The sequence below is a fragment of the Ursus maritimus genome, unplaced genomic scaffold, assembly GCF_017311325.1.
Source record: "Ursus maritimus isolate PB19 unplaced genomic scaffold, ASM1731132v1 scaffold_14, whole genome shotgun sequence".
In the NCBI taxonomy this organism is placed as follows: domain Eukaryota; kingdom Metazoa; phylum Chordata; class Mammalia; order Carnivora; family Ursidae; genus Ursus; species Ursus maritimus.
The window spans coordinates 27,330,494-27,355,833 of record NW_024423786.1 but is presented as its reverse complement, the minus strand read 5'-3'; the positions used below and the strand labels follow the sequence as shown (position 1 = coordinate 27,355,833).

Genomic DNA, 25,340 nt, shown 5'->3' with positions numbered 1-25,340 from the left:
TTTCTGTACTAATCAAATAAAATGGAAAGATAGGCAGTTATCTAGATATTCAAGTTTAAAAAAGAAAACTCTGGGACAATTTTTGTTTCATAATTCAGTTGAGTCCAGTACTACAGTTCAGGGAAGACAAACAAGGTAGGAAAAAGGATTTTCTCTGCAATATACAGATAATGACCTTATTATCTATTTTAATTTGACAATGTAGAGGCAGTCTAAGTTCTGGATGACTCAAATTCTATTTGAAGAAACTAAAATTAATAAGTCATGGCTTCATGGTAATGACAGTGCCTCTTTGCAAGCCATTATAATGGGTTTTATAGAGTTTTCTTTCTCTGGGTCCCACTCTAGGACATGCCCTGGCCTCGAAAAGTCCATTTCTTTTTAATCACCTTGTAGTCTAAATTTTTATTTTGAAATGTTGGTATGAACACAAACTTGTGGAGGAGGGGAATGAAATTTGAAAAGATCCTTCTTAGCATAATACACTTCTAATAAATTGGATACTTTTTTTATGGCCTGTGGAGATGAAAGCCACATGCTGGGGAGGGGTGGGAAGCGGGCACTTTCCAGCTATGTCCTTGTGTGTGCATGTACAACAAATTGTGTAGAGAAAAGTATTGTTTGTAGTAACCTTGATTGCATCTTCCAGTGTCTAGCTCAGTTTCTTCTGCTTAGTATTTATTATTGCTCTCCTTCAAAAAATTATTTTCTCTAATTATCATTAGTAGAGAGCACAGAAAGTAATGGAAAGTTCCTTCTATGGAGACAATAAACTTTAATGTATTTAATACATAATCACATCAAGGAGAAATGCCCTTATTGTGTTTAAGAGCAGAAGTACAGCATTTTGTCTTTCACTTTGTTTTTGTCTTTTAAGAAAACATTTTTAGTGAATATATGCTGTTGTTGCAGAGATGAAGCTGCTCTTGATTCAGCTAAGGTTAGGACAAAGATGTCTGGAAAACAATGCTGGCTGCCTAAAAATGCCATTTACCTGAAGATAAGGAGGCTGGGGATCAGCTCTTAGGTCTAGCAGACAGGAGAGCAGGTCCACTGACCTTCCTGGGAACAAACAGCATCATTAGAATCCCTGAGACAGTCTTAGGATGTTTGTGAACTGGATTGTTTTATATTTCTGCTTGCTTTGATGTTGGATAGAGTCTAGTAATGACCCTTTTAGTTAACAGAGTCATCCTGCATATACTGATACTTCTGGTCAGCGAGTCCTGCATTTCAGACACACTCTCTCCCTTCTCCCTTGCAAGCTGAAGATTTCAAACTTGTTTCCGACTTGAGCAACCTAAGTCCAAGTACTGGGACTTTCTCTCAGTTCTCACGGCAATGGGCATATTTCCCAAGACTGTTCTCAGTCCCCACCTTGTCCCCATCTTCTGCCCTTTCCACCCCAGATAGATACTATACTTGTAGCCCTGTGATGTCATTCTCCCCAGATTTTGACCATAGTATAGAAATATGCCTCATGAGGAGCTGGTGGCCTAAAGGAAAACCTTGCTCTAATCAATATGCGAGTCTTTCATACCAGTTTGAAATCACCCAGGAACCAGGGGAGAAGTGGACCCCATACATTCATCCTATAACCACTCTTCTGTTGAAAAACAACTGTAAGTGGCAAGAAAGAGAGCCGGCCACAGGAAGGCCATTGGAAAAGCAACAATGGTGTAAGAAGTCAGTAGATATGTGATAGATAAAATAAAAATTAATAGCACTATAATTTTTTCACAGGAGAGCTTAAGAGTAAGAGCTTTGATGCATGGTGCACTGGGTGTTATACGCAACTAATCAATCATTGAACTTTACATCGGAAACCGGGGATGTGCTGTATGGTGACTAACATAATATAATAAAAATTCATTAAAAAAAAAAAAGAGTAAGAGCTTTGAGGTCAGATAGACTCTGTTCTGAGGCCCATACTTCAACAAGTCACTTAACCTCTCTTCTCCCCACTTTCCTTGCTGCTAAAATAAGAGAAACAGTACACACTTCATCAAGTTTGAAGGTCCAAGTGAGATAAAATGTGAAAGCATTTGGCATGGTGCGTGTCCTAGTAATAACCGTCATTGGGGATTGCCACCCAGTAGTAGTAGAATTGTCCTCAGTATCTCACATAGCGTTGCCACATGCCCTGCTTTAGGTACGGTAAGAAAACCAGGGACATGACAGACCAAGGGGTGTGTCCTTTTCAACCTCCTAGAAAATCTCCATTCCCATTCCTCATGACTCATTGCTTAGCTTCTCCAATGACCGGCCCATGGGGCTCAACACATCCCTCTTGAATGATAGAAGGACTTGAGCATAATGGAGAATTCAGTAGTTTGGAAACCTAAGAGATGGAATTTGCATTTAAAAAAAAACAAACCTCAGAGCTATTTTCCAGGTTTGCCTCTTCTCTATGCCAAGTGGGTGATCTTTGACGAGTCTTACAAGATGACTGAGCTCCAACTTCCTCATCAATAGAATGGAGAAGTTTTCTGGGGAGAAAAAATGAAACGTAGTGTGTGAACGTGTTGCTAAATGCCCAGGATTTTGTCATCATTTATGCTGTGAATCCTATAGGCTGAGCAAGTAGAGGTGTGTGTGAGTGTATGCACACACACACAAACACATTTATTATACAGACATATATGGCTAGCGAAAGAGAAGTCAATCTAAAACCAGACAAATACCAATATTTCATACTGGGAAGAGAGAAAAAAAATGGAGCAAGAGGATTAAAGTCTCTATCAACTGATAAAAGGATTGAAACACAGGCTGTAGAAAATGATCAAGTGAAGAGAAACGTGCTTAGCACCACAATTTGCCAGTTGCCCTGATCTTCCTTTGGCCACTTTAATTCTGGCTATGAGAAATTCAGTGACAGCAGTTTGCTCTCTAACATCCTTAATGCTTCCTATATTTGCTCCTGCGAGATCACCACCATTGGGACATGTCATTATTGTCTCTCCCTGAGCCACCCCAGATGCTCTGTTAGGAACTTTAGTCCTGTTTTCTTCCACAGCAGGTGAAAGATATTGTCAATAATTTCAAAAGTCTTATTACCAGATGCCCATAATGGTATATTACTTCCTAAACATGAATCTGTGCCTTCCTGTACTAAATATCTCACTTCGTATAAAGAACCACAGGCACTGCAATGATCAATTTCAGTACATGATGTATCAGGTTCATTTGCCCTCTGCTTGCTTCTGGGCCAAATGTTAGAATAACCCAGGTCAAAATATAGAAAATGGGAAGCTTTTAATGACTTCCCATTGACTGGTCTGCAGGGATTCAACTCTGTTTTTGCTGGGTACACTGTAAAATGCTGGATTCATACACTTCAAGGTAGAAGAACAAGGAATGTTGGTTTAGAACCCTGTTCAGTATAAGCCATCTGTGCACCATCAGATTAGATGGCTTGGTCATCTCTATGCAGACATTCAGCTGAAAATCTAAGGGTGCTATAAGTTATATTCTGAAGCAGAGGGGCAGAAATGTAGGGTAGTTACTAGTGTCGGCTCCACCTAATCTGCTTGCACTCGAGACTCGTCCCTACGCCCTCCACTAGCCACATGACCTCAGGCAAGCTCACTGCGTACTCCAAGCCTCAGTCTCCCCATCTGTATAATGGTCCTAGTAATAGCACCTACCCAAGAAAGGTGTTATGAGTATTAGGCGAGAAACAGGTCTGTAAAGAAGCTAGCACAATGTCTGGAAGTTGAAAAATGTCAGTGCTTGCTATCGTAAACATTTTTATTATAAAGCAATGTCTACTTGCTTAATATTTTTCCAGGCCCCGCAAACAGAACTAAAAACTATGGGTGCCTAGCAGTCCCTTTTAATGTTATTGAAGCACCAGTAAAATGCATTAGTAAAATTTTTTTTTTAATCTTCTCTAACATGGAGGCTTTTCTTTGATAGACACAATGCAGTAAAATCCAATGAAATTCAGTTACCCCTTGATTGAGTCAGGCCAACCCAGAAGGGAATTAGACACTTGAAATCAACAGAATTGCTTTTGGTCCCTTTTGCAGGCTCAGCAATTGCTCCCTGACGAGTTCCTCACAAGATCAGAGGTGGCCCCACTGGCTTCCAGATTCTGTCAGCCGACACTATCTGTACAGAACAGTTTTTGCCTTGTTTAGGTTCTAAATGAATGATATTTGCTTCCAAAATTATTACAGCTGCTAAATGCATGCTGACTATAAAAATCTCTCCCTCCAAAATAAACCATACATATTTATGCATGTATCAGTATCTGATGCTTAAAAGAACCTCTCTGTTAAAATATATGTGTTTAGTAATACAGATCATCATATAGCATTAAAAATGTTCAGTCCTGTGAATTAATATACTCAGACTGTTTTGAGCTGATGTGCTCTTTCTTTATAAATGATCCCTATTCCCTTTCACAGAATAGGCATTAGCTTGGAACTCACTTCCATTTCCCCTCTTTCTCTTGATTTCACCCCAGTGTGACTGGTGAGCTAAATACCAAGCTGTAAATCACTGGCGTTAATAAGCAAATTTGTTAGTGATTTTTGTGTATGTGTGCCTTCTACAGATAACCACAATTAACATTTACTGTAAAGCAACATAATAGGTTAGTGATAGGGGAAATGTTCATATTCAGCTGATCGCATAGGGGAAAAAAAAAACCCACCCAGTTCTTTTATTCTCCCTCTCCCGGCTGCCCCCACCACACACAAAGATTGCAGACCCAGTCTGTGCATGTCAGCAGAGGGAACTGGTGTGTTGGAAGCATCGCTGATTCTGGCATCTGGAAAGCAAGTGTGTATATCTCTGAATAGTTGCAGCAGGTGACATGGCCCTGCCTGCTATTTTTGTTTTGTATATTGTTTATTATTAAAAAAAAATCTTCCCAAACTTCATCTTAAGATAAAGACCCAGATTTATAACCTGGCCCACATTACCCCACAGTGAGGGCCCCTGATGTCTTCTTCATCTCATCTGAAACCACTCATTCTCTTTTCCTACCATGTTCCAATTTTCCAAGACACAGTTCATCTCCTCCCATGTGCGGTGTTCCTGGCCTATGCAGGGTCTTGGCACATGCTCTTTCTTACCTATTTTTTAACAGCTTTATTGAGATATAATCCACACACTCTACAATTCATTCACTTAAAATGTACACCTTGATGGTTTTCAGTATGTTCACACAGTTGTGCATCCGTCACCACAGCCAATTCTAGAACATTTTCATTGCCCAAAAAAAAAATCCTGCCTCACTTAGCCATCATCCCCAGTTCTCCTATCCCCATCACCACCACCCCCAGCCTAGGTAAATGCCAGCCTAGTCTTTGTCCCCATAGATTGGCCTTTCCTGAACATTTCATACAAATGGAATCCTACAACCTGTGGTCCTTTCTTCCACTTAGCAGAAGGTTCTCAAGGTTCGTCCGTGTTGCAGTGTGCTTCAACACTTCTCCCTTCTCATTGATAGATAATATTCCGTTGTGTGGATGCACCACATTTTATCTATCCATTTATCAGCTGATAGACATTTGAGTTGTTTTCACTTTTTGGCTATTACGAATAGTGCTGCTATGAGCATTCTTGTACAAGTTTTTGTGCAGACAAATGTTGCCATTTCTCTTGGGTGTGTATCTAGTGGAAGTGGAGTTGCTGGATCATATGCTAACTCTATGTTTAACCATTTGAAAAACTGCCAGACTGTTTTTCCAAAGTGGCTGCACCATTTTACATTTCCACCAGCATTATATGGAAGCCCCAATCTGTCTAATTAGAACTCGTATGCCAATTTTATCTTGTTATTCTTACCCAATCTTACCAACACTTGTTATTCCGGTCTTACAGTCTTTTTCATTATAGTCTAGTGGATATATAGTCATATTTCATTGTGTTTTCATTCTTAACTTTTTATCTGAATAATCTCTACCCATTTTTCAAGTGGCAATTTAAAAGTCACTTCCATAAGGAATCTTACCTTGACCGCCCCACCCCAGAGTAGCCTCGGGCTCCTCTCAGAAAACCTATCTTTTCCCTCTACATTTGAAGTTCCCCATGGGCAGGGGCCATCCTAGGCTCCTTACTCTACCCCAGCATCTCGCCATTGAATGAACTACTAGCTGCTTGCTAAAAATCTGTGGAATGATGACATATATAAAATAATTAGAAAAAGGTATACATTATCTGAAAATCACCTGTAAGAGAATAATTGGCATGATTACCTTTTAAAGCTATTTCATTTTTCAGCATTCCCACAGACCAGACCATTGAGAAACATTTTAATATCTCTGGCAAGGGGAGGAAAGGAACTCTACAATGTAACCATGACGAATGCTTCTGTTTCCCTGAATTACACCGAACCATACACCTTTCTGGTTGACAAGAAACAGGAGAAGCCTCAGTATACACAAGCAAGATTGAGTAGACTGTGTAAACAGCTCTCTCTTAAGTCAAGCAATAAATAAAAAAGACTGGGAACTCAGGGGGACTGGACTTCCCTGCACTGGTTGTCAATGAAGTTATGTCCCTAGAGATTCTGGATGAGTAGGTCTAGGACATGGCCCTGAAATGTCTGTTTTTAACAAGGCCTCTAGTGATTGCAATGCTAGTGGCCCATGAGCTTCACTTGGAAGAAACATTCATCCTACTTAATATTCTCATCACTTAATAAACAGGTTAATGTAGAAGTTAAAAACTCGAGCTCTAGAGTCAGACACCAATTTAAATCCCTGCCCAATTTATTAGCTACGTGGCCTAGGACAAATTTCTCAACCTTTCTAAGCCCATTTCATTACGCTGTCAAGGGGGATGCGGCAATAAAGTGCCTACGTCATAGGCTTGCCATGGGCATTCAATTAAATAATGAGTACAAAACACAATATCTGGTGCATGAGAAATGCTCCAATGTTGGGCACCTGGGTGGCTCAGTTGGTTGAGCATCCGACTCTTGGTTTTGGCTCAGGTCTTGATCTCATGAGTTGTGGGATCGAACCCCACGTTGGGATCCATGCTCAGCAGAGAATCTGCTTGCAGAGGCTCTCCTTCTGCCCCTCCCTCTGCTCACTCTCTCTCTCTTTCAAATAAGTAAATAAAATTTTCAGGAAAAAAAAGAAACGCTCCAATGTTAGTTGCTATTGTTATTACTATTTTATCATTATATTATTATTTAAAGTATAAGAGAATTACACAACAAATGTTTTAAAAGGAATCAGTTTTGCTTAGTAAGAAAAATACTAAGTATTAATTGGGAAATTACCAGGTTCATCAATGGCTTTATCATTATTGTTACTTTCATAGATAAGTTTCCAAGTGGTACTTTGCTGATATCACTGCTATGGCTATTTCCAAGTGCTTCCCTAATACTCAAGGAATAATTTAGTTCATTTCTTATGAAGCAGAATTTTGGCTCCTATATTAAATTATAGTTTACCACCTCGTAGCTCACATCATGAGCTACTGTATTGCATATAACACATTTCCTTAGGTGTCATTTGTTGAGCAGAAAGTATTACCCCCCAAATCTTATTTTTCTCTATTAGGTAATATATTGAGTCTGAATGCTTTCCTAATAGAACTTACTCTCTAAAATAGAAGTTTTAAAGTTCAGTCAAATTAGTATCGATCTGTCATCTTACAGAATCAAGAATGTCCATTCATTTTTCCAAGTCCTATACACTGAGTGCCTAACGAGCGTCAGACATTCAGGATACACAGAGAAGAAGAAAATCAAATTCCCATCATCATGGAAATCTTTGTGGAAAGATGACGTCATCGTGCCCTTTCCATGAAGTGATTAAATACATCATCAAGATAGTGTGGTTAGTGATGAGTGCTATGAATGATGTTAACCAGGGCGATGGGATAGAAAATGTCTACCCGAAAGGAGCTATTTTAGATTAATAGGAAAAAGCTCTCCCAGGAGATGGCTTTTGAATACCAACGAGGAGCCAGCCATGGAAAATGTCAGGGGACAGAGTGATTGAGGAAAAGAGAACAGTCGACAAAATGACCGTAAGCCGGGACTGAGCCACAAGGACCTGATGTAAGACCTGGTGGGTCATGTTAAGAAGTTAGCGTTTGAGTCCAAGCACAATGAGAAAGCACTGGGGAATTCGGGCAGGAGGATGTCAGAGAGTGTAATTAATTGACATTTCAGGCTCTCTCTCCCTCCCCACCTCCCCTCTGTTCCAGTGACTAGCCATTGGGAAACCCAGTGGAATGATGTTTCCCTGAAATATTTACTTCCACATTTCCAGCAGTAACCTCTGTGATCTCTTCAATGCACCTGTCACGGAAGCATGCCGTAAAACTCCCCAGTCACCCCTGCTTTGCTTTAGAACATGTCCATGCACAGCTCCTCCTCACTCAGTCTCCTTTGCATTGTAAAGAGTCTCCTTCGCTTTGGCTCTTCAGGTTGCACCAGGTGACCTTTGAGGTGCCCACCTGTGAGGGGAAGGAGCGGCAGAAGCTGGCACTGACTGGTGACTCCTCGTCTTCCGCTGAGTTCTTCGTCACGGTCGCTGTCTTCGCCTTCCTCTACTCCCTGGCCGCCACCGTCGTTTACATTTTCTTCCAGAACAAGTATCGGGAGAACAACCGGGGCCCACTCATCGTAAGTGGCTCACTTCTTGTAATAACTCTTTCTGTCCCCTTTGGATTTCTTTCCCGTGGCTTGAAGGGCTTTGGAGTTAGGCAAGCCCTCCGGGCAGGTTTTTGGTTTTGTTTTTGTTTTAAATCACGTTCTTTTATATCCGCATGGCTTGGATCTGAAACAGAAGCATGATGTCTGCCATTCTTTTGTGCCCCTGAATTGGAAAGGTATCACGAGACTTGCTAGAAACCCTTCTGAAATAAATGGTTGGAAATCGCATGAGATCAAGGGAAGAGGAGTGAGACTTACTGCAGATTTATTTATAATTCCAGCATTATAGAGCCAGTCAACCATTTTTTCCACTGGTTATTTAGACAGTGTGACTTGCACTTCTATGAAATGCATTGTTCTGTTAGTACATGATCGACTGGGCATAGAAGTTTCCATCTCTGAGCCCCCCACCACCTCCATCAATCTCTCTCTTTCCACCACTGACCCTCCTCCTACTTTCTTTTTCCTTGTACACTGGTCCAAGGACTCACACAGGTGAAACCAGTATAGCCCAGAATATCCCAATGGAGACACACACACACACCTACAGGGACACAACAGCTCTCAGGGGGCACAGAGGTGTGGGTAAGGGTAATTTTTAAGGAAATAAATTTTAAATTTCTCAACCTTCATATGTACACTTGCCTAAAATTTATCTGAGAATGCCCTGCATGTGAAAATACTTGGCTGTCTTCTTCCTTCATTACCTACTCCCGTTTTATAAAAGAAAATCATCCTTCTTTTCCATCCCAAATATCACCACACAGTACATTGCTAGGAGGCAAAACCTTTCAGGTGCTAATTAAAAAGGGGCCATTTGAAGTATTGGTGTTGGTGTTAACAAAAGTGAGTGATTCTAGTGCCTGGGTAATGTACTCTTTTGCATATTAGGAGGTTCCCAATTTTTTTATTTCAATAAAATTGGAAGTGTTCATCTATTCATCGGCTGGTAGACCATTAAAAAATACTTTTTGATGACAGACCACTATGTGATCAGGACATATAACTCAGAAGAAATTCAAAGAAATTCATGACATTGCTATAACAAAACTCCATCTGTTCTCATCTACTCATTCATGCGAGCAGGGTTTCTTAACACATCTACAAGATGAAAAATGGGAAGAGAATTTATGCTGAATCATGGCCCATTCTAGAAATAAATAAGATTTGATCCCCCCCAAAAAATATGCAAACTAATTATAGAAAAAATAGCCCCAGACATTTCTAATAAAATTTTTACTTTTTAAATTTAATAATTATCAAAATGTATTATATATTTATGTTGTTTGGGACAATTATGCATTATTAATATTTATTAATAATATCACCCAACCCCAAATAAATTTTTGACACTTAAAGCATTAGAGTCATGGGCAAAAAGTTATTTAAACTTATGTACATATTTGTGTTGCAAAGAAATATAATAGGGTGACCAATAAAATGCTTTCCAGTATAAAAAATATTATAATACACTATAATTCTGTGAGGGAAGTACAATGGAAATAAAAATTCATAGAGAACAAAAGGAACATTTGTTCTAAAATTTCCAACTGCTAAAGAGGAACTTTTTCATTAATTTTTTAATGGAAGATAGTATCAAATAACGACTCCATTGGATTCATTTAAAAATGGATACAGTGGGTATGTTTTCAAATATCAATATGTATGCCAGAAACAATGTTCTTTGAACTATTTAGGTTTTTAATAAAAACAAAATTAGTGTCAACTTTATACAAGTAAGAACATAATTTTTCAAAATTCTTTTAGAGAGAAAAATTTTACAGATATCTAATCTTATCAATATGTTAGGGAGACCTTAACTTAAAAATAAACACATTTTGAAGGGTGACTGTAAGAAATCTCTGTTTGCATAGCTTTGTGATTAAGTATGAAAGGACCCCCCCAAATTCAAATTTGTAGCACTTTAATATGTTATCTTCGAAAAAGAAGAGTAATGACTTGAATCTTTGGACAGGTGTCTGTTTTTATTTTCTCCCAAATTGGAGCTAATAGTCTTCATGGTTTTAAAATACTTTAAAGAGAGTCACCCATCTTGGGTTTATCCCTCCCATGATGTGCAGAAAGATACACAAAAGAGATTGCTGTACACGTACCACAGAACCAACGTGCATGCCTCCATTCCTGGGTATGTGTCGACACGGTTACAAAATTCTAAAGTGTGAGGAAATTTCCTGACTTCCTGAGAGAAGAAGCTGACTCCGCTAGTTTGCTCACCAAGTGGGAAAAGATCCATTTTGTTATATAAAACCACATTCTCCTCCTATGAAATAATCTGGTGAAGGCATGCTACTTCATCTCTGTGTAAATAGTCTCTCCCATTGAGCAGGATATAATGAAATCCTGCATTGTGTACTACACTGGGTAGGTTCTGTTTTATTACATCGTGGAAGAAGGGGAGGAGCAGCGGAGATAATTCTAGTAATAAAAAAGGAAAGGCTCCTAGATGAAACTTCTGTGATATTAAAAAACAGATGTGCTCATTACTTAGCAGATGAAAGTTAATTTAAAAATGAGCCTGAGTCCTAAGAGTCACAGAGGCAGAATGACTGGGGAGGATCCACAAGACGCCATTGTACCCGCAAATGGCAAACCGTCTCAGTGCTGACCCCATCATGATGAGGGTACAGCTGGGGGACGAAGAGTGGGCTATTATACCCACCCTTAATGGTTAGTTAGCAGGTTACAGAAAATCCACGCTGTGAGCAAGATCTGAAGAAGATGGTTCCAACCTACAAAAACTTGCAAATGCTGTGTTAACAGTTATGGTTACCCATTTTAAGTCAATCCTATTTATTCAGAAAGATGGCTTCTGATTATTACTTGGTCACCTCAGTTCTTGTTACCATCTATTCTTTTTCGTTGTTGCTTTGTTTCTAACAAAACACACATTCTTTTCCTTCATTCTGTAATTTTCCACGTCAAATTTTTAGTATGAAACCACAAAGTTACCACATTATGCTGATATGAACCCATTCAAGTAGTTTAAAGAAGTCAGGTATCCTTTTAAGCTGGTTCACATCTAGAAATGAACAATTTCCCATCGCATTCCAGAATCCTCTAGGACATGAGGCTATACATCATGCATAGATAAGATTAACGTGTAGGAAAGGGATGAAGTTGGTAACGATGTTGGTGATAAGAACAACAATAACATCTACTGGTATTGATTATCTACGATGCATAAAACTAACAGTCACAACGACCCTGGCTTATGTTATTATTCACATGCAGAGATGAGGAAAGGGAGGCTCAGAGAGGTTACCTGACTCTCCCAGGTCACATCACTAAGAGAGAGTAGAGAGTTTGAAACCAGGTCTCCAACTCCAGGGCCCACCATGCAAGAGGGTCCAAATTCCTGGTAGGCAATGTGCTACGAAATTAGAAGGGTGGGGGCGGGTAAGACCAGTTGGTTTATACACCTGGACGGCTCCTATATTGTCTTACTCCGGATATAGAGAAACCAAACGTTATAACCCCTAGACTTTCCTGCTCATTTGATGCCATTGACGTTTTTTATTTGCCTTCAAAATCTGTTCGGAGTCCTGGAATGACTGCCACAAATCTATGATGCTAGAATAACTCAGGGTTCTGCTCGTGCTGCTGTTTATCTCTGTTGCACATGGAAGACGTCAGTGATAGAAAACAAGCTTTAAAAATGCCCAGGATCAATGGGTATTATAAATCAGATTAACAGGACTGATTCCTGTACGTTTGCAAGCAGTCATGAACAATTTCACGGACAGACTGGGGCCATGCTTATCAATGGCGATTTTTTAAAAAGATCTTTTTCTACTAAATATGCTTGACTAGATGGTACACCTTTAAGTAAAAACGAAAATATGGTTGTCTTTAGAAGTAACATCATTGTTAATGATGCTGAATAACACAGTAGCAAGAAAATTGGGCCAGAAGAATCAGCCAGCTACTGTAAGTCAATACAGTGCATGCCTTCTTGTACAGATGAATAAATAACAGTTCTCAGAAAGCAGAAACGGCTATGAATCGTGGCGTGATTGTGAATTGAAATGTCATATCTGGTTAGATCATTTTGTCATGCTCCTTAAAGTATACCTTTAAAGCCCATCTCCTGCCTAGATTTCTGTGCCGGGATATTCTGAGCCATTTCAGATCTCATGTCAAATAGTGACACTGTGAAGCTTTAAGGTTTTTTCATACTAATGTAAAGTCAGTTTTAAAAATACCTTACAGGCCTGACAGAGTGCTCTAAGAATGAGTATATAATAAACACCATCTCACATTTTGGTAAATCCTTGTTACAAGAGGTTTGGGTTAAGATAACTACTCTAGGAGTTTAGGAGAATCAAGATCCACCTTAAGATTTTGCAGAAAACGAAAGAGCTGCATTATTCGAGCTCTGATTTTCCCATAAAGGTTGACTGAAGGCAGTTTATGGGACTAGCAGTGTTCACTCATTGCAGGCACACAGTGGTGTCGTGGCTCACATTTGTTTTATGTTCAGTGCCTTCCAAATATTTTCCCATCTAGCCTCAGAACAACCCTGAGAGAGAAGGAGGGCAATTAGAATCAGCCCCATTCTACAGATTCAATTAACCACCTCTTTACCAAGCACCAGGTGTTGGAAAATGTGTCCCTGGGAGATTAGAAACCTTGCCTGTTGTCAGAGAAGTGAATGGCAGAAGAAGGACTCAGACTCTTAGTCCAATGATCTTGAGGGTAATGGCTAAGCTTTAGAGTCCTGGATTTTAATCCCCCTGCATGACCTATTATTTAACAGTTGGAAGCCTGTTACTTCATCTGCAGAATGAAGCTAGTAATAATACACCCGGCACGGGGCTGCTGAAAGGAAAGGAGAATTTAATGCCTACAAGGCACTTTGCACAGAGAAAGGCACACAGTAAGTGAAAAAGTAACGGCATCTAACTGCCACACTGTTATTGCCATTAATTTGAATCACTGTCTTGCCCATTACTGGGTAAGACCTTAGCCCCATAAAGGGAAATTGCCTATGTTCCTTTCATTGCCAGCAGCCCTCCGAATGCTACTTTGCTCCCCAAACACTCTCTTCGCCCCAATTCCCCCAGGGATAGAGCTGGACTGAGGACTGCTTCTAAGACTACAACTGCTAGGTTGAGCCATCCAATTAACCTTTCTCTTTTTGGGACCCCACTCCATTAGATGACTGGAAAGTAGATTTTTAACCGCAGAACAAAATAAGACTCCAATTTTCAAGTGCAGGCTAACGCCATCACTAAGAGAGGACAACAGGAAGCAGGCAGAGAGTTGGATGCTCTGAAACTCACATGCTGGCTCCTCCCAACTACATCTTTCTTAGCTGTAATCAGAGATGGAAATCAGAGCTGCAGCCTCGAGCTCTTGGGGAATTGCTGAGAAACCTCTGTCCCTTCGCTTCCCCCCGAACCCTTCCTTCCTCTTTCTTTTCTCCTCTTATGTCGGTTCCACTACATGTCTGTGTACTTCCTTTTCCTAGGTACTAAGTGTCTTCAACAGGCCAAGCACTGTGTATAGAGGGGTAAATTGAGAGCATCCAGTCTGGTGGAGAAAATTACTTAATAATTATGACTCTCCTAGAAATGATCCGCTAGAGGTATATAGATGGGCTTTGGTAACCTAGAGGAAGAGGTGTACCTCCACCCACAGGCCAGGCCGCACCCTCCCCTGGAGTGGGGGTGGGGGTTAGTATTAAGGACAACTCCAGAGCCTTGATGGTTGGTGAGAGGATGAGTAGAGATGGTGTAAGAAGTTCTGCCGCAGGAACATTGTATCTGATTCTAAAAAGAATAACATTATTTGAAGCCCACAAAGCGTGTATCTTGTTTGTAGGGGCACACCTGTCAGAATCTGACCGTGTGACCTGGGATGTGGAGTGTGTGTGTGTGTGTGTGTGTGTGTGTGTGTGTGTTTCTGCCTCCCCACTCTTTGAGACAAGAAGTGATGACAGTACAAAAGGGTATAGACCTAACCTTAAATGAACTTTTATCCAAACTGCTACACATTTTGCATCAACAAATATACTTTTCCAGAATTGTACCGCAGATGAAGGGAAATAAGTTAACCCATTTAAAATGTTCCCAGCACGCCATCTACACATTTTATCACATTTTGTATCCTCAGCTCATTTCCAGCGTCTTATGATTAGCAAACTCTTAATTTAAATGAAGGTTAATTCCCACTTTATTTGGTGCCATTTTTCTCCAGCTGACTAGTGAAACAAAGACCTGAGCTGTAGTCCAATACCCTTCATCAAGGCAGTGAGCTACTGAAGAATTGCATGATTCTTCCAGAGCCCAGAGCTCTTCTTGTCCTGTTTGGAGCCAGTGTATTCAGGGGCAAGTTTAGCTTGTCTGTCTGAACCCCAACCTTTTTTGTCAAATTTTCTTTCATTCCAGGGAACTCATCATTCAGTTAGAAAAAAATAGGACCTAGAGGGAATGTGGCAAAGCCCCAAATGTGTCTTTCTTGTGTGTTTCTTTCTTTGATTTAAAAAACAACCTGAAATGTGAAATGTGTCTACTCTGTGGCCCAGCTCACCCAAGAGAACCCGTGCTCCCTTTCTCAGATGGAATAGTGGTTCTCAACCGGTTCGTGGGGGGCATTTGGCAATATCAGGAGACATTTCTGATTGTCATGACTGGGGGGAGTATAGTGGGTAGAGGCCNNNAATGCCGCTGAACGTTCTGTGGTGCACAGGACAACACACCACGAAGAAGTACTGGGCTCAAGGAGTCAACAGTGCTGAGGCTGAGAAACCCCGATTTACAGCAACTATCAGCAGCTGTCGAGTATCTACCGTGTGCCAAGTCCTGCACGAGCATTTGTCACTTCTCTTTAAATCCTTAAGCTAACCTTTTGAGTTTCATATTTTAATTCCCAATCTTGAGATGCAGAAACGGAGGTTGAGGTGGTTTAAGAGGCTTGTACTGGCTTACTGGCCCCAGAGGCAATTCAGGTCTATCTGACCCCAGCTCAGAAGTCGCTTCATTTTTAGCTGAATCTGCTTCTCATGTTCATTTCTCTGAGTCTGTGGACCTTACTGCTGGCTGTTGGCCACCCCCAATCCCTCTGTCTTCCTGTGTTTCCTCTTGTAGCTACCACCAACACACACACACACACACAGACACACAGACGCACAGACACATGCATACACACAGACACACACATACACACAGACACACACAGACACATGCATACACACAGACACACACACTCACACGGTCTAAATGTCTCAGCTTTGTAGCTTTTATCTCCAAAGCTCTGCCTTCTGATCTAGTGGACAAACTAGAGAGGAAAATAGTGCCAGTTCCAATTCTTTAACCAATTTTAGATGTTAACTTGGCAAAAACTCCTGTATTTTCCCAGAAGACTTCAAGAGCTTTTTTACTGCTCTGGACTTCATCTCTAATTATGAAATTTAAGCCAATTTGAATGTTTCCAACTAGCTCGGGGCATTAGTTTAATCTCAGGACTACAAGTCGTTTCAGTGAGACTCCCAAAGTGGTGTAAGTTGGCCAACACATTTCCCTATTCAAATAACACCTATCCACAATTTTTAAAAAAATAATTTGTCTTATATTGGTTTCTCCTTACAATACCCTCAGACTCTGTTGGCTTTTATTTTTTGTGTTTCGATCGAACTAAAGTTCATGTGGTGTTTCATTTTTTATTCCAAGACAAAGCTCTTTCTTGGATTCAAGAGTAAGGATCTTGGCTGCTTCGGTCCTCGTGGGTCCCAGGCCCTGTGCTAGGCACCAAAGGCACAGAGCAAAATAATACCTAGCTCCTGGCTTCAAGCTCTTTGCTTTATTCCTATTACCCTCGATCTGTCATGCGGAAACAGTTGGGGCCAGTGGTTAAGAATTGAAGATCTGTACCCAGACTGCCTCGGCCCCAATCTCAGTACCACCAGTCAACACCATCCTTGTGACTTTGGACAAGTTAAAGAACCTCTCCATGTTTCTGTTTCTTCCCCTGTGACATAGAGCTAACAGTGGTTCCTAACCTATTAAGTCATTGGTCAGATTAAATGGGTTATGACACATAAAGCACTTATAACAACAGCAGGTGCTCATTAATGTGAGCCATTGTTTCCATCAGCCTGTATTATTATCTACCCTGGTGTCCATATAGTGCTTTATATGTAGCTGGTGTTTATTAAATCTCAATGGGCTGATCAGCTGAAAAACAAGTGGATAAGTGCAAACTCCACTGACTTTCTCATCTTGACAAATGCCTTGGAAGGCTTCCTGTTGCACTGTTGACATCAAACCCCCTTTTACATTGTGTTTTATTCCTGAGCCTCCAAATTGCACATCATTACAGAAAAATGCAATCAAACCTAAGATGGGGTTTCACACTGTCTGGCGTTTCTGTCACTCAGTTCCCCTCCCTTGGCTTTCCCACCCCCCGACCTGGCACTCAGATCTCATACATTAGGGAAAAGAGGGGAAAGAACACAACCCCATTAAACTAACCAGGCTCCAGAGAACTGGAGCTTGAGTCCCTTATCAGCTGACAAGTCTAAAAATAGCAGGAGAGTGCGAAGAGCACAATTGTGTAACAGGAAGAAATTTGAGGAAATTTGATTGTTCGGGGGCATCTAGCTGAGAAATGAGGTTCAGACTTTCACCCTCCTCCTATCATTTTTTGAAAGTGGTGAAATCTTCCCCTCCCCACCCACCCCATGATGGCAAAAATATCCTTACTATTTGCTAAGTTTATTTCTTTGATTCCAGAACAAGCAAACACTCACAAACACACACAGCTTCAGCAGTTTAAGAATGCCTCGCACCAATACTCATGGTTCATTAAACTTTCAAATAATTGGCACAAAGTCCAGAGCTTGGATTTTTCTGCAACCCTCTTAGTTCTTTCTCCCAGCTGGGCATCTTCATTTCCATTGCTTATTAGTAGGACCCTAATCAAAGCCACGGAGCCACACAAGGAAGAAATTTGTCCTGGGAACACAAAGGAAGTGACTCCAGATAAAAACTGGCTTGGATCCCTTATGAAGGATTTTAGATATAGAGAAAAAGAGAGGGAAAGATGTAAAGAGACTGGACCAAAAAAAAAAAAAAAAAAAAAAAAAGAACAACTGGAGTTGGCCATACCTGTAGCCAGGCACACTGTACACTCTAAACTTTCCAGATATATGAGCTGCTGAATTTCTCTTTGTGCTTATTGGTTTGATGTGGGTTTCTGATACTTGTCAAATGAAATGATCTTGAACTATACATAATGTCTAACTTTTCTGTAAAAAAAAAAAAAGCTAAAAGAACTGATACATCAAAAGTTAATTATGAAGTTTAAATAACAAATAGCTAAGCACACAGATGCTTAATGACATTTATTTATTTATTTATTTATTTATTTATTTATTTACAGGACCAAGAAAGAATAAGGTGGAATAACTCTGGTAGTACTTTTATATCCATTATTATGAACAACTCTAGTCCTTTCCATCTGTGTGGCTATATAATATTTCATTACATAGAGATAACATGAATTATTCAACCCATCTCTTATTGTTAGACTTTGAATTTTTCTCTCTCACAAGCCATGCTACGGTAATCAGCCTTGCACTGTAATCTTAACACATATTTTGAATCATTTATTTAGGATAAAACCCCCCAAATTTTCTTCCTGATTTTTAAAGAAGGAATTTCTTTAAATCAGTATAAAGCATATCCTTCATAAGTTACCTCTGATCTATGTGAACATTTGGATTCCAACTTTCGACTCTACCCTAGACCCTGCAATCTTACTACTATTGGAGAAAAGATCTCCTGAAAGAATCAGCAAAGAGAATTTTTTCTTCCCAGAGAGGAAAACAATAACACAACTTGTCCTAAGGATGCTGCCACTGACACATTTGCTTTGAAACTTGAGATACTAAGGGGACATCAAAATTCAATTCAAGCCATGTTTAAGTAGGCAGAAGCACAGGCTTTAATTACCAAGGAAAAATCCCCAAGACAGGCGTTACTCTGCATGACAGTGTAAGCTTAGCCCCATTGCTGAGCTCTGCGTACTCGTCCTTTGCCAGTATCTTTTCTCACTGAGGCTCAGTAAGTGAAGTTCAAGATCATTAATTACTCCTCCAGCCATAGACAGAAGAAGAAGAAAACAAAAATAGAGAAAGTCCATGTGACGAGTTTTTACAATAATGGAATGGCTATTTATAAGTTTCATCCTGGGGCCAATGGCTGAAGTTCTGTATATGGCAAGGCAGTGGCTGGTTGGAGAGCAGCAAGATCCGGAAGAGTCTTTGCCCAGCCCTGTTGGCTGCAGTCGCCTCCTGAAAGCCTCTGCATAAATCTGGTGGCTCTTTCTAAACCCCCCGTTAAGCTATTTCCCACATATTGGCTTGGCTTGTTTTTCCCCACGTGTTCTGTAAATTGTTGCTTTAGGATTGAAAAAAACCAAGACCAAACTACATGGGATTAATATCTCTGTTTAGAAGATCCACCTGTGCGGGACCCCATTCAGAGCTTTATAAAACACTCATGCCGTAAAGATTGGCACAGTTATTGGGAATGGGCTAGGCACGGGGCTTTGGAAAGGAGAGAATGGATTCATATTAGGTTATATGTATGGAGACTTTTTTTTTTTTTGAGATTTATTTATTTATTTTAGAGAGAGTGCGTGCATGAGTTGGGGAGGGGCAGAGCCTTCAAGCAGACTCCCTGCTGAGCACAGAGCCCTACAGGAGGCTCAGTCCCACGACCCATGAGATGGTGACCTGAGCCAAAAACCAAGAGTGCAATGGTCAAGCTACGAAGCCACCCAGGTGTCCCTGTATGGAGGAGATTCTTAACGAAGGGATCCTGTCTTTCATTCTTCCAGCCATCACTTCAAATGTCTCTGGTTTATGGAAATAAAAGACTCACTCCTCACTTCAGCATTCAAGGCCGTCCAAAGCTATGACCCTTCACCTACTCTTCAGAGCCATCTCCTTCCATTTCCTACATGCTTTGTTTTAGCCAAAGTGGAGTCCTTACCATTCCCTAAACTTGCTGTGTATGTTACCTATTTCTGCATGACTGCTGCACCTCTACCTGTCACTAGGAATGTTGTCCTCACCTCCCCCATCTCAGCCTGTCGCAATTAAACTCATCACCAAAGGCCCATCTCCAATGCCGTCTGTTCCCATGAAATATTCCTTTACCTTTCATATCTACCTTCACCTTCCCCACCTTCTGTATTCCTCAAGAGATATGAGATATGAATTCTTCCTCCTCAAACCTCCATAGCCCTGTGTGAAAAAAAATTTTTGTATGGAAACCATTACTATCTTGTACTTTAGGTAGACAAGGTTTTATCTGATTCCCCCACTAAATATTAAATATCTGAAGGGCAAAGACTGTTTCCAACACAGCCATAGTTTCCTAAAGTCAGTATTAAAAGTGAAATTAATGACCTTATAAGGTCATTCAAGAACAGAGTCTGTTATAATTCAGCACACGTTTGTTGAGTTCCTCCTGTGTCAGGAACTGCGGTCAGCACTAACTGCACATAACCAATGTCTGTTCCAAGAGCAATATGGGAAGAACTCCCAAAAGCTCCAGTTGGTGTGTGCATGGCTCTTTACCTAGAACTCCAATTTCCACACGCACTTGACTTTCAGTTCAGGCCAATCATACATCTATCCGAGAGTTCCTCACGCAACCGTAGGTCCTGGGGTAGCAGTGCAAGCGGCACTTTCAGCTGTAGTTGAACTCAAAATCCTTCATTGTTTCTTTCTACCCACTGAAACAAATTGCTCTAACAGGACTTCATTTTCATCAAAATTCCACTTCTAACTATAGGGTTTTTTTGGTCTGTGCTCTTACTTACTTCTCTTGCTATAAGATCATTTAGCCTCCTCTTAAGCATTGTTCTTGCAACAAAGACTGATGCCTGCTGACTTTGAGTAAGGCATTATGCCAGGCACATCACCTAAGCCTGCGTCTCTCCATCCTCTTTTGCCCTCTCATTTTATAGTTTATCTCTCCAAAACAGAAATACTTTCTTTCCCCAAAGCTCTTGAATTAGGGAAAGAGGTCAGAAATTAAATGCTATCTCATCACTCTTGTTTAGAAATACAGAATCCTTATTGGTGTGTGAAAGTGGGAAATAGCAACCCATTTTTCCCACCTAAAATTGAACAACAGCTAAGTAGAAGTGAAGGGATAAATTTAAATTAGAAAGGCTATATTAAATCAACCCAAATCAAAGCCGATTTCACTCCAGGAAGTGTATGCATGAAAAGGTGTAATTATAAAAACTTGATATTCTGCTGCCTTTATGCATATTCACTTCATGAACTTAGACCTCTAGGAGCCTCCTAGGACTGCTTCCCCATTTTTAATAAGGATTGAGAATGAGGCATTTCCTGAAGGAATTAAAGGAGGGAGGCAATTTTGGTTTTAGGTGGGGCTTTTTTTGTTTGTCTTTTTAAGCTTAGCAGCAACATTAAAACAAAGAAGCAGCTATTCTGCTGGGTCTTGTGTGTGCTTTAAGAGTACTCCAAATAAAATGAACCTTTGGGGAGTCAGTAAAGAAATTATGGTTTGGCAATTAGGGGGACAACTGATCCATCAGGGGAAAAAAATCTCACTATTAATTGCAATTTCTAAATAACATCAGTGGGCCTCTGTGCAGTTGCTGGGAATACTTACCTTGGGAAAAGGAGGGGTTTTCAAAGAGCTCCCAGATTTGGTAACTTAAAGGCCAGGGCTACCAGCTGGATCATGTTCCAGTCATTAGGACACCATCATGGTCATCATAAAACCATCCCAGAGAGGGGCAAGCTGGGAATTAGCTCAGACTGGCCCATTCATTCTATGTGGCTGCCAACCTCAGAACGATATTCTGTGGGGTGTCACCACACTTTAGGGAGCCTATTAAGGAAGGGCATCAGAGGGGCGCCTGGGTGTGTCAGTTGGTTAAGCATCTGCCTTCGGCTCAGGTCATGGTCCGTATCAGGCTCCCTGCTTCCCTGTCTCCCTGCTTCTCCCTCTCCCTGCCCCGCTCGTGCTCTCTCTTGCTCTCTCTCTCTCTCTCAAATAAATAAATAAATAAAATCTTTTTTAAAAAATGGTGTCAGGACTATTGAGAAGCTGATTTTTGTATGCCATTTCCTCCATCCCCAAAATAATAATCACTGCTATGAACCCCTCAGTTCCATGAATCTTTAAGGATATAAAATTACAGATGTAACCATTAATGCTGTGAGCAACTTTGAAATCATGACTTCTTTGCCCTCCATCTTACCCATGGAGGCCCAGAGAAGTTGTCATTTGCCCAAAGTCACACAGCCTGTTCTAGAAAGCTCCATCCTCACTCAGTTCGTCCGAGTCCATCAAGAAAGGCTGACGTGTGAATCAGGCTCATCTTGCCACCTGCTTTCCCATTATTCCATGTCAGTCTGGTTCAGGGCAGAGGCTCTGTGAAAGGCATATGTGGGTTGTGCTGTGAATTTTTTTTTTTTTTTTTGTCCTCATTTACATCAAAACAATAGCTGACTTGGGGACAGGATGCCTCCACAGAAGTTGAGATAGATTTAACTATGTTTTGCAAAGAACATTTACTTCTGAGACAGACCAGGTTTCAGGCTCCCGGGTGGGTGCATCAGTTGGTGAAGCCATTAGTTGAATGTCAGGGCTTTTTTTTTCTTTTCCCTCCTAGAATCTGCACTCTGCTTTCCCTGCTGTGGACGATGAATCTAAAATATTTATGTGGCTTTATAATGACTATTTAGCATTTAAGGCACCTGATATTTGCCAAAGTGCCTGACAATCCGTGTTTATTAACAGGAAAATAACGGCTGGAAAAATCTGTGCTGTGATATTTAGGGAGTAGGTTCCTTTGTGGCTACATACGGTATTTCTGGGAATGATATAAGGGCCAGTGATTCAGAGTGAAATTTATTGGCCGAACTCTGCCTAAGACCTCATACTTAAATTTCCCCCTAGTTTACTAAAGACTCTGTTCCAATGATCCTGAATAATAGCGTGATATTATGCATTTTATTCACTAATCAAGCACTTATTAAGTGTCGACTCAGTGTTAAGGATGAAGAATTAATAAGATTTGTCCAAATTCTGTCCAATTCTTTTTTTTTTTAAGATTTTTTTATTTATTTGTTTGACAGAGAGAGACAGCCAGTGAGAGAGGGAACACAAGCAGGGGGAGTGGGAGAGGAAGAAGCAGGCTCATAGCGGAGGAGCCTGATGTGGGGCTCGATCCCAGAGCACCAGGATCACGCCCTGAGCCGAAGGCAGACGCTTAATGACTGCGCCACCCAGGCGCCCCCAAATTCTGTCCAAGATTCTGTCCTAACCATGGGAGGTTAGGTGCTCCTCCCATGACACCTTCGGTCTAGACTTAATGGAAGCCTCTCAACACTGGGATGGGAGCCTGGGCAGGGGTGAAATCTGGCAATGTCTGGACACATTTCTGGTTATCACTATTGAAGGGGGTGTTACTGGTGGGTAGTGGTAGAGACTGAAGATGGAACTCAACATCCTGGAGCGCACAGGACCCCCCAGCAACAATGGAAGAATTATCTGGTCCAAAATGTGAGTAGTGCCAAGGTGAGGGAACCCTGTTGCAAGCCTGCCTCTCTGGTGTATAATGATTTGGGTACATATCAGCCTCCCCCCTTGAGATCTCTGAGTGCAGAGACCATTTCTTAGTTCTCATCGCATCGCAGCACCTAACACATAGAATACAAAACTTAGTACATGGTGTTGAACGAATTCACGGAGATGGTATCCTATCCCTCTGGAAGCCCGAGCCCAGGATCTCTGGAGTGGAAATGGGTAAACAGGCACTTTAGGGATAAAATGCATCTGGTCTTCAGAGTACAATCAGATAAGAGCTACTTTGTGTGACCTCATAATTCATCATCCAAACAGATATACTTTTGAAACTGGATGTGAGCACTTTCAAGTAATGAAGGCAGGAATACAGATGAAAGCCTGCCACTGGCCTATCCTACACAAACAAGGCATATTTATAGCCCACATGTTCCTGAGCAGCCACCGTGAAGCAAGAAAATATGAGGGAAAGTCTGGACTTCTTGTTTCCTGGATAAGTAGAATTATCTCCAGCAGCCGGCATACTTTGTTGGGAGGGAGAAGTGAGAAAGATCTTCTGTAGAAACTTGCTAGAGTGAAGTAAATGATGGGTGTGGTTTGTGACTTCTCCAAGCCTAGACTTTGAAAGAAAGACACTGAGACTGCAAGTTAACTTGTTATTTGTACTAAACTCTATTTCACAGTTTATCATCTTTAGTGCAGTTATTGTGAAAACAAACATCTACTTCGTTTTAATTCAAAGTGTCATGGTTTTGTTATGAGCAAATATTAAGGACAATAAAGTGACTGTCTTTAACTTCAGGTAAAATAACGTCCTTTATTCTGTAGTTCCGTCTGATACGCAACCGCAACAGAGAAATCCCCAACTGAGACTATAATATGCCGTGTCTGCCTAAACTAGATTAAGAAGATTCTCCTCGCCACGAGATCCACAGCGTCCGTCACCCTTATACAGATTTAGAGATTTCACTACTTGGTATGGGAGTTTGATATCAAGTGGACCTTTCAGAATAAAATGTTACTGGTATTTGATAGTCTCCATTCCAGCTGGCTTTCTTCGAGTACACGAAACAAACACCAGATGGTAATTTGTAGAAGGATAAAGGAACTGGTGCTAATTTTAGAAAGTTCTTGGCCATTTCCCTCACCCAAAGTTAGGAAGGGAATTCTCAGTTGGAATGACTTTCCAAGTTTCAAGAAGCAGCTGTCTGGTTTTCTTAAAACCATGCCATCATTCTGCTTCACGGTATGCCAGGCCAGACCGCAGTATTCCATGCATAGAAAATCTGTGCTCTAAATCTCCTTCCCAGTCGCTGGTAAACACATCAACCAGGACAAAGGTGGGCCTCCGAAACCCAGGGCCCATTGGCCCATTGACACTCCATTTCCTCCTTCACTCACTCTACCCCTAACCACTCCTGGGGTAGGTAGTCCAACTGGTTGAACCCGTTTTTAATCTCTGGTCTCAACTGTCAGGTGGCAGTCTCACCAAAAAGGCTCACTGGTGAGAGCTAAATGAAAGGTGTATTGATGCAGAGACTGGGCAAAGCCAGGCCTGTTGGCAATTTGCGAGACAGATGGCTCTGCAAGTATGATTCTCACACTCGGTTGTAAGGTAAACTGTGAACCAGGGAGCAACAGGCGGCCGGTAAAGGCAATGCTTCCGTGCTGTCTGCATGTTTACATTTAGCTCTTAGAGACTGAAATCTTCCTAATTGAATTCAACAAACAGTTACTGAGAAGTCATTGTGTGCAACGCACTATGCTAAGCTCTGAGGTCCGGAGGCAGCTGAGTTTCAGAGAGTCCTAGCTTGAGAGCTCTTGGGTTCACTGTGCCAAGAGGGGAGAACAAACGGTTATGGAAGAAGAAAGGAAGAACGAGGGACTGATTCCAACCACAGAAACAGGATTGTGTTTCTGAGGAGCGGAAGGTCTACTGTGAACACAAAGGTTGAGTTTCTATGGGCAAATATGGTAGGAAGCTTCTTCCATGAGGAGGGAAGCAGAGTGAGGAACAGAACACAGAAGAGGGCAGAGGGAGCGTGTATTTGTGTGAGTGAGGGTGTGGGTGTGTGTGAGTGTGGGTTGTGTGTGCGGGTGAGTGTGGATGC

General features: G+C 41.1%; 1 protein-coding gene across 1 annotated transcript in view; it reads left to right on the top strand.

Moving 5' to 3' along the window:
* Nucleotides 1-25,340, top strand: part of SYNPR (synaptoporin) — a 296,784-nt gene that overhangs the window by 243,375 nt on the left and 28,069 nt on the right. Inside the window, exon 4 of the mRNA XM_040628595.1 lies at nucleotides 8,401-8,599. Coding sequence (XP_040484529.1) covers nucleotides 8,401-8,599 — 199 coding nt within the window. The remainder of the gene's footprint in view (nucleotides 1-8,400; nucleotides 8,600-25,340) is intronic.